This window comes from Panthera tigris, chromosome B1 (genome assembly GCF_018350195.1).
Source record: "Panthera tigris isolate Pti1 chromosome B1, P.tigris_Pti1_mat1.1, whole genome shotgun sequence".
NCBI classification, from domain to species: domain Eukaryota; kingdom Metazoa; phylum Chordata; class Mammalia; order Carnivora; family Felidae; genus Panthera; species Panthera tigris.
In genome coordinates, this window is record NC_056663.1 from 192,473,197 (window position 1) to 192,483,274 (window position 10,078).

The 10,078-nt window shown below is 45.2% G+C and overlaps 1 protein-coding gene across 1 annotated transcript in view; it reads right to left on the reverse strand.

The window, feature by feature from the left end:
- The window catches only part of BST1 (bone marrow stromal cell antigen 1), a 31,764-nt gene extending 27,821 nt beyond the window's left edge, over nucleotides 1-3,943 (reverse strand). Inside the window, exons 1-2 of the mRNA XM_007093768.2 lie at nucleotides 3,701-3,943; nucleotides 1,326-1,452 (exon numbers count right to left, since the gene is read on the reverse strand). Coding sequence (XP_007093830.2) covers nucleotides 1,326-1,452; nucleotides 3,701-3,873 — 300 coding nt within the window. The 5' untranslated portion in view covers nucleotides 3,874-3,943. The remainder of the gene's footprint in view (nucleotides 1-1,325; nucleotides 1,453-3,700) is intronic.
- Nucleotides 3,944-10,078: the final 6,135 nt, after the last annotated feature.

A 10,078-nucleotide genomic window follows, 5' to 3' on the forward strand; every position in this document is an offset into this window, starting at 1 on the left:
CCACAGTTGTGTTCAGGATAATATGTAACCACAAAAAAGCACTTCCCAGAGCATAAAGTGCCTCAGAAATATGTGACTTTTATATTATGTTTTACAGTTTCCACCGTAAAGCTATGGTGTTTTCACACAACAGTGATACAAATAATGATATCCCGCTCATAATCTCATTAGATCCTTAGTAGTCCACTTGGTCCATGCCCAGACTGGAAGATTCCTGGGGGAGGGGCTGTTTTGTTCTCTGTTGCACATTGTCCACTTGTTGCCTTAGCACAATGTTCAGCAGGTGGAAGTAAATTGGGAACTATTTCCTGAGTTCATCAGCTAGCACCAAAGAAAGAACAAAATTCATCGTTCCTCTTTTTACTGGCAGGGAGCTGGCAAGGTGCAAAATGCAACCTATTTTCAATCTATTATATCACTGAACCTTCCAGCTCTATCAGAAATGATGTTAAGATTTTCTCATTGGTAAACATTATTGTTACCTGATTTTACAATGAAAAATCAGGTTAAGAATTATGTTGTCAGAGAAACAATAAAGGTATCTTTCTTTAAACTCAAGGTATTGTTCTAAGCAAGCATTTTATGTAGATTTTCTCATTTATTTTGATTTTATTAGAACTCAAAACATAAAAAAAAAAAATAACTCAGAACATAGACATGTGGTTTTCTTAATGATACTGAACAGATAGAATCTTAAGGTTCCTTAAAATGAGGGATCAGGGGCACCTGGGTGGCTCAGTTGGTGAAGCATCTGACTTCAACTCAGGTCACAGTCTCATAGTTTGTGAGTTTGAGCCCCACGTCAGGCTCTGTGCTGACAGCTCAGAGCCTGGAACCTGCTTTGGATTCTGTGTCTCCCTCTCTTTCTGCCCCTCCTCTGCTCACACTCTGTCTCTCCTTCTCTCTCAAAAATAAATAAACATTAAAATAATAATAATAATGATAATAATAATAATAATAAAAGGAGGGATCAGTCTTCTGGGAAGATATTGAGGTTAAAGCCTTTCTGAGTCCCTCAAAGTTCAGACCAAATGGGGCCAGTTGGGACACAGGTTATTCAGAATTGGCTCGGGGCAGAGGCCCAGGAAGAAGGTGTGGCAACGTCCTTATGTGGTGATTCCTGCACAGACTTGTTGACCTAGGAAAGTCCCTTCTGCCCAGACAGGCAGGAGACCCAGGATTACCAGTGAAGATGCCTTCCCATCAGAGAGCTCAGGTGAGTTTGTTGCTTGATTTTTTGGTGATACTGAAACAGGGTCCCACAGGGTCACAGATACTGGCCCAGGCACTATCTATCTCTGTAGAGACAGAGAAGAACATTTTACCTTGTCCCTGGGAATGGAGTGTCTGGAGAGGCTAATAAAAAGGTCATAGTCCGAGGGAAATACAGAACAGGGATCCTTGTCCAGAACCACTTTAAAGGCTTCCCAGATAGCTGTGCAGTTCTTGTCCCTGTACAGAAGTACAAGTTAAAAAAGAAAAGAAAAAAAAAACCAACGACATCATGATGTGATGTGAAATACTGTCGTTTCTCTCAAAGTTCAACAGCTTTACAAGCAATTTTGCCATTTATTAACTCTGCAGAACTAGGCATGAGAAGGGCAGCAAACTGTCATGTCTCATGCATTAACTCCAGCTCAGAAGAGGAGAAGACAAACCCGTGACAGATTTAGGAATCTGACCGTGAAAGTGGTCTCAGAAGGAGTTACACACGTGTTTCAGAGCTAAGGAACCTAAGTCTTGTCTCAGGCTCCCAGAGACCAGCAGAAAAAGCACTGTGCTGGAGGATGACAATTCCAATAAGCCAATGCAGGCCCCCAATTTGAGGTGTCTCTCCATTTAGACCTAAGGTCCATTGTGTCAGGGGCCAGGTGAGATCAGGCTGGTGGACAAGACCTTATAAAACCAGGCATGGGCTCTGTGTGTTGAGAAAAGCTGTTACACCTGCTGCTAATGTTAGTTAGGAATAAGGTCACATCAGGGACCTAATGTCTCATCAGTGAGAAAATAACTATCTTGTTTCTCCAGCATATTTGTTTTCAGCTTCACGAGTCCTTGAGGACATCACTGTTTCTGGGAACCCTCCAAAGTTACTCGGGAGAGTAGATTCCTTGGGTACCTGGGTGGTGCAGTCGGTTAAGTGTCTGACTCTTTTTTCTTTTTTTTTTTTTTAATTTTTTTTTAACGTTTATTTATTTTTGAGACAGAGAGACAGAGCATGAACAGGGGAGGGGCAGAGAGAGAGGGAGACACAGAATCTGAAATGGGCTCCAGGCTCTGAGCTGTCAGCACAGAGCCCGACGCGGGGCTCGAACTCACGGACCGTGAGATCATGACCTGAGCCGAAGTTGGACGCTTAACCGACTAAGCCACCCAGGCTCCCCAAGTGTCTGACTCTTGATCTCAGCTCAGGTCACGATCTCATGGTTCGATCTCATGGTTCGTGAGTTGGAGCCCCACATCAGACTCTGCACTGATGGTTGGGAGGCTGCTTGGGATTCTCTCTTCTCTCTGCCCCTCCCCCACGTGTGTGTGTGTGTGTGTGTGTGTGTGTGTGTGTGTGTGTGCGCGCGCGCGCGTGCACCCTCTACTCTCTACTCTCTCTGTCCCTTTCTCTCAAAATAAATAAATAAACTTAAAATAAATAAAAATAAAAATAAAGAAATTTTTTAAAAGAGAGAGAGAGAGAGAGAGTAGATGCCTGGGAACACAGATCATAAATGTTCCTGGGAAATTGTAGTTAAGCTAACCCCTTGTAAGCCATGCTGGAAAGATTACAAAGTTTACCAAGTTCCTGTGACCAGCTACCTATTTGTAAGAATAACTGAACAAAATGGTGCGGCTGGCAGTATAAGCAGCTCTGAAGTTTGTGTTAGAGGAGACAGTGCTTTGAGAACTATCCCTGTCTCCTTCCTCGCTGAAATAAAAAACATTCGCTCAAAAAAACAATCGCTCAAGCCAAGGGATTTGGGCTGATCTATCTGCTGACACGCCCAAGCCGTCACCCTTTGCATCAGGTGACACTGAAGCAGAAAGGATGCCCTCCAGCGACAGCCACCACTCTTGTAGTCCATTCTAGCTTTTCAAAAACATTCCCCAAGGCATTTGTAACTTTTTATGTCTTGTGGTGGGCAGTGGCTATCATGGGTGTTCTGTACACGATTGTCTGCTGTTTTTACTTGTCTGAACCTTGTCACAAAAAAAAAAAATCCTGGCACAAGAAAAGGACATTATGAAAACAGCAAAAGTAGGTCCAAAGAAGGTATAAAGATTAGTACAAAGCACTGTGCTGGCAAGAGAGACTCAAACTTAGAAAGTCCTCTACCTTAGGGGATCTGATAATGAATTGCCCAAGTCCCCGGACTCACCAATTCCAGCGGAAGGCCCTCTTCCTGGGTCTGACCCCTCTGGCTGAGCACATGCTGTCTGTCATCCAAACTCCCCTCTACCTAAGCCTCACCCTCTAGGCCGACCACCCACAGCCTGCTTCACACACACACACACACACACACACACACACACACACACACACACACCGCTAGACTCCCCACTCTCCACATTTGGCTCCCCGCACCTCTAGAACCCCCACTTTCCCCCACCCCTCTCGGGTCAAGATCCTCCCCTTCCCCCCAGGCCCCGACCTTCAGATTCCCCACGCCCTCCTCACTTCCAGACCTCCCGCCGCCCCCGCCGCGCTCACCGCAGCTCCGGGCTCAGCAGGGAGCTGTACTCCGCGCAGCGACCCAGAAAGATGCTCCGTAGGTGCGGGCTGGTGCCCTCCCCGCGCCACCGCGCGCCCCCTGCGCCCGCAGCGGGCACCAGCAGCAGCGGCAGCAGCGACAGCAGCGAGGACGCGCGCCCCAGGGCTGCCATCCCCCGGACTTTGTCTTCTGGACTCGCTCCTCTCCCCTGCACGAAGCCGGCTCCCTCCAGCTGCGCTCCGCAGACGCGCACCCCACCCCCACCCCCTCGCTGTCCGCCCCTGCCAGCTGCTTCAGTTCCAGGACTGAGTTAGGACTTCACCGGGAACAGGACTCTGGTTCTTGGCTGATCTCCTCCCCCTCCCCCTCCCCCTCCCCTCCCCTCCCCCTCATCCTTCTTCTCCTTCTTCTCTTTTTAAAGATTTTAATTTTTAAGTAATCTCTACGCTCAAGGTGGGGCTTGGGCTCCCAACCCTGAGATCAAGAGTAGCGTGCTCTGCTCTACGGACTGAGCCAGCCAGACGCCCCTTTTGTTCTTCTCTTTTTTTTTTTTTTTTTTTAATGTTTATTTATTTTTGACAGAGACAGAGACAGAATGCGAGTGGGTGAGGGGCAGAGAGAGAGGGAGACACAGAAGCAGAAGCAGGCCCCAGGCTCTGAGCTGTCAGCACAGAGCCCGACGCAGGGCTCGAACGCAGGAGCCATGAGATCGTGACCTGAGCCGAAGTCGGACGCTCAACCGACTGAGCCACCCAGGCGCCCCATCTTTTGTTTTGTTTTTAATTGAAGTGTAATTAGCATACAGTTTCAGGTGTAGGACAATTCTGTACATTACCGCATGCTCACCACACATGTAGTCAACATCTGTCATCACAGGTTATTATAATACTATTGACTACATTCCCCAGGCTATACTTTTCATCTTCCTGACTTCTTTAATTTAGGAGCCCCTTAATCCTTTTTACCTGTTTCGCCCATCCTGCCCCCACCCCCGTCCTGGCAACAGCCAGTCTGACAAACAACAAACAAACAGAAAAACAGGCTCTGGGCTAATATTGGCCAGGAGGAAAGAGCTCCCAAAGAAACAAGGTTGGGGAATAGGCCTGGGAAGTTTAGTCATTGAAAGAAAGGTATTTCTGGTCCCAAACTCTGACATCTTTGATAGAAGCCCTCTTTTCCACTGGTCAATGGTGGGTGGGTTTTGTTTTCAGGCAGTAATAACCACAAACACTAATGTTTGTTGAGCTGCTATTATGTGCCAAGCGCTCTGTAAGCATAGTTTTCAATTACTTTTCACAACATCCCTCCCAGCTGGGTTTATTATCTCCATTTTATTTATTTATTTACTTATTTATTTACTTATTTTTTTTATTTATTTTCATCCCCATTTTAGAGATGAGGAAACGCCAGGAAGTTAAGGAACTTGTGGGAGGTTATAATCTCCCTTCCAGATAATGCAAACTCCCAGAGGTAGGCAATTCAGACAGCCAGGATTGCCAGAATTGCACTTGGAATTCTGGAGGCCCTAATCCTCAATTCTCACAGTAATGATAGCTGTGAACGGAGTGCCCACAGCAAGCATCTGGTAAACATGGGGAGCTGGCGAGGGGTGGGGTTGGGGGTTCTATAACATTTTATGTGACTCTTTCTCTCTTATTTATTTTGTTAAACGTGTATTTATTTTTGAGAGAGTGTAAGTGGGGGAGGTGCAGAGAGAATGGGAGACAGGATAGAAGCGGGGCTCCCTGCTGACAGCAGAGAGCCAGATGCGGGGCTAGAACTCACAAACCCAACACACAAACCTGGAGATCATGACCTGAGCTGAAGTCGGACACTCAACTGACTGAGGCATCGAGGTGTCCCATCTACATTTTTTATTTATTATTTTTTAAGTTTTTTGCTTTGTTTTGTTTGAGAGAGAGGGCACAAGTGAGTCAGAGGCAGAGAGAGAGAGGGAAGTGGGGCTCACCCAAAGTGGGGCTCGAGCTCACTCGATTTGGGGCTCAAACTCAAAACCGTGAGATCATGACCTGAGCTGAAGTCAGATGCTTAACCGACTACACCACCCAGGTGCCCTGACTCTCTTTTTCATTTGTAAAGTTTATAACCAAAACCCACATTCTCCTATCCAGTCCTCCCTGACTCAATTCACTTTCCAGAAATGAGCATTTTTAATTATTTCAAAAAAAACCTTTTACTTACTTCTGCGTTTCCAAAAAACATGGCTATCTGCTGTTTCTTGATGTTTCCATCTTGGATATTATTCTTTGACTTCCTAGGATGGAAAAGGAAATTTTATCTTTAACCTCACACATCCTCAGAAGGCATCTTTCTGTGCCTTTCATCATCCCAAGTGTTTCATCTCAAGCTTGAAATCAGTAATCAGCATCTACGTTATTATGACCTGTGAGTATTATTCATGGCTGAGCTTGTGGTATTCTATGATTCTGTTTCCTTTTTTGTGAACTTTCTCCTTACCCTAGAGGAAAGAATTAATCTCTGTTATCCTCCTCCCTTCCCCCATTCTTCCCCCACCACCCACACTTCTTTGTTTGCGTGCTTGGTATCCTATGGACACTTATGATTATGGTCAAATTCTCTGCAAGACGCATGAATCTCTCAATGCATTCAAAAGTGTCAGTCTGGGGGCGCCTTGGTGGCTCAGTGGGTTAAGGCTCTGACTTTGGCTCAGGTCATGATCTCACAGCTTGTGAGTGAATTCAAGCCTGCTTGGGATTCTGTGTCTCCCTCTCTCTCTGCTCCTCCCCTGCTTGTGCGTGCACGCGCTCTCTCTCTCTCTCTCTCTCAAAAATAAATAAACAGTAAAAAAAAATTTTTTTTAAGTATCAGTCTGTATTTTAGGTGGTGTGTTTGATATCTTTCTTTCCCTTCCTTTCTTTCCTTCCTTCCCTCCCTCCTTCCCTCCTCCTTCCCTCCCTCCCTCCTTTCTTTCTTCCTCTTTCTTTCTTTCTTTCTTTCTTTCTTTCTTTCTTTCTTTCTTTCTTTCTTTCTTTCTTTCTTTTTCTTTTTCTTTCCTTAGAAACATCCTTCCCAGAGCACAATACATGGAAACTAAATAGAATACCAAGTACATAAACAAATAAGCTTGGCTGGGGGTTGAGGGGAGATAGTTATTACCTCTGGGGTGAGCAGGAAGTTTACAAGAAAGGAAACAATCATAGAATACTGTAAGTTTAACTGTGAATGATATTCACAGGTCATAATACTGTGAATGCTGATTACTGATTTAAAGCTTGTGTCTGGAAAATAGAAGGAACTCAACAACTCAGAAACAACAAGAAACGCAACACAAATTTTTAAATCGGCAAAATAATTGAACAAATACCTCACCAAAGAAGATATTTACCAAGAAAAAGATGAACACATGTCTATCTGAAGATTTACACATGAAATGTTCATTGAGCTTAGTCCATAAAACCCCCCAAACTAAACAATGTAAATGTCCAACAAGAAAAGAATAAACAAATTGTGATCTAGTCATACAATGGAATACCACTCAGCAATGCAAAGGCATACACTACTGATACACTGAAGTATCTAAAAGTGTTCACACTGAGTGAAAGAAGCTACAGGAAAAAATATATGTATAATTTATTATTCCCCTTATAGGAAGTTCTAGAAAAAGGAATAGAATGCTGACATCCAGAGTTGGAGGAAAGAGACTTCAGATGGTACCAATTCCTCAAGCAAAGGCAGAATAATGGGAAAGCATGGGACTTTTTCTGGAAAAAGATCAAAAGCTAGTTTTATTGATAGAGTGTAGCCTGAGACTTGACAGGAAAGCTAGGGTCACAAGTCAAAAACCTTGAACTCAGTACTAATTTGTACTTTGTTTCCTTGAACTTTAAGAGTTTTCAGTAATTCTGGACTTCCTTATTAAAAAATGTCTCTTTTGTTGGCTGGCATTCTTGGTTGCTAAAGGATGAAGAGAAACGAGGCTCTTAAAGGTCTTAGCACAGTGTGTTTCATAATGTTCTCTCAATGAATGTTTTGAATACTTATTCATCTTATCATCTTATTTGCTTCTTGTTTTTATTTTCCGTTGTGGCAGGCCAGAGTAACGGCTCCACAATATCCTAATCCCCAGGAAACTGTGAATACATTACCTTACACAGTTGGAGGGACTTTGCAAAAGCGATTAAGTTAAGGATCTTGAGATGGAAAGATTATAATGGATTGTCTGGATGGTCCAATGTCTTTTTAAGGGTCCTTATATCACCAGCTCCAGTCCTTGGGTTCCCCAAGAAATAGAAATTGATGGGGGTCCAACAGGAACAAAGGCCAGGGAATGTTTTTAAAGAGACTGAGGAGGGAAAGGAGTGACCTAAGCGTGAATGGGTGGGAAGAGATATAGGAAGTGGCGCAAGCACGTAGGGCATGTCTCATTAGCATGTTCAATCTCCACCCTCCCTCCCTCCCCCGCCCCCGCAGGATTTTTAGTATTATAATGAGGGAGAAAGTCGGTGAAAGGTCAGCACTGGGGTCCACCTTGGCGAAGGCTGGTTTGGTTAGCTCTCTGCCAGTCTACATGATGAAGTCCCTCCTTTAGGTAAGCATGCTTCATTTGCATTCCTGCAAGATAATGCTACTCAAGAGGCCTAGAGTTCCAGCTATCAAGGAATGCTGGGTTTTGGGTTAGGGTTGAGGGGGCCTGAGTCCAGTCCCCGCTCTGTCTCCCTTATAAAAGGGAGGCAGGTGGATCAGAGACACAGAGAAGGCAATGTAATGATGGAAGCAGAGAGATACTTGGGGGTGCTATGCTGCAGGATGGGGCCATGAGACAGGGTATGTAGGCAGACTCTTGAAGCTTGAAAATGTATAGAAAGATTCTTCCTGGGGCGCCTGGGTGGCTCAGTTAAGCGTCCAACTTTGGCTCAGGTCATGATCTCGTGGTTCGTGAGTTCAAGCCCCACATCTGGCTGTCTGCTGTCAGCACAGAGCCTGCTTTGGATCCTCTGTCCTCCTCTCTCTCTCTCTCTCTTTGCCCCTTTTCCTCTCACTCTCTCTCTTGCAAAAGTAAATATTAAAAAAGAAATGGGGGGGCACCTGATTGGCTCAATCAGTTGAACGTCCGACTTGGGCTCAGGTCATGATCTCACGGTTTGTGGGTTCGAGCCCCGCACTGGGCTCTGTGCAGACAGCTTGGAGTCTGGAGCCTGCTTCAGATTGTGTCGCCCTCTCTCTCTGCCCCTCCCCCACTCACACTGTCTGTGTCGCTGTCTCTCAAAAATAAACATTAAAAAATTTAAAAAAAAAAAAAAAGGAGAGATTGATTCTTCCCTAGAGCCTCCAGAAGGAACAAGCCTTGCTGACATCTTGACTTTAGTCCTGGGAGACTGTCGTTGGACTTCTGACCTCATTTCTAAACAGATACATGTTGTTTTAAGCCACTAGGTTTATGGTAGCTTGTTAGAGCAGGATCTGGAAGTATCCCTTTTCTGTTTCCCTGTTTTCTTCAGTTCCGAGACTGAGCTTGGGATGTCACCAGGGACAGTTACTCTTGGCTAATCTTGGCCAGAATCTGCAAGGAGGTGCCCCAAAGCAGAGGTGAAGCTGGAGAACAGATGAGACAGCTAGTCATCGAAACAATGAGATTTTTCTGGCTTCAAACTTTGGCAAGTCTGCTGGAACAAATACTCAAAATATGGAAGTGGTTTGCAACTGCACGGAGGCTGAAACCATTTGGGGGAACACAGTAGAAGAAATCTACATTGCCTTAAAACAGATTGTTAGTAGAAATATGGGTGTCAAAGACTCAGGTCTCTGAGGTCTCAGGAGTGAAGAGCATGGTAGAGAAAACCTATATCATCCTTTTTTTTAAGTTTATTTATTTATTTTGAAAGAGAGAGAGAGAGTGACTGGGGGACAGGCAGAGAGAAGGAGAGAGGATCCCAAACAGGCTCCATGCTGTCAGCGTGTAGCCCCACATGAGATCATGACCTGAGCTGAAATCAAAGGAGCCATCCAGGCACCCCAAACCTATATGATCTTAAAGAATACCTGTATCATTGGGGTGCCTTGGTGGCTCAGTAGGTTAAGCATCCTACTCTTTTTTTAATTTTTTTTTAACGTTTATTCATTTTTTGATAGGGAGACAGAGTGTGAGTGGGGGAGGGGCAGAGAGAGAGAGGGAGACACAGAATCTGAAGCAGGCTCCAGGCTCTGAGCTGCCAGCACAGAGCCTGATGCACGGGGCTCACACCCACGGACCCTGAGATCATGACCTGAGCTGAAGTCGGACGCTCAACCGACTGAGCCACCCAGGCGCCCCAAGCATCCTACTCTGAATCTCAGAGTCATGAGTTCAAGCCCCATGTTGGGCTCCCTGCTGGACGTGAAGCCTACTTAAAAAAGAA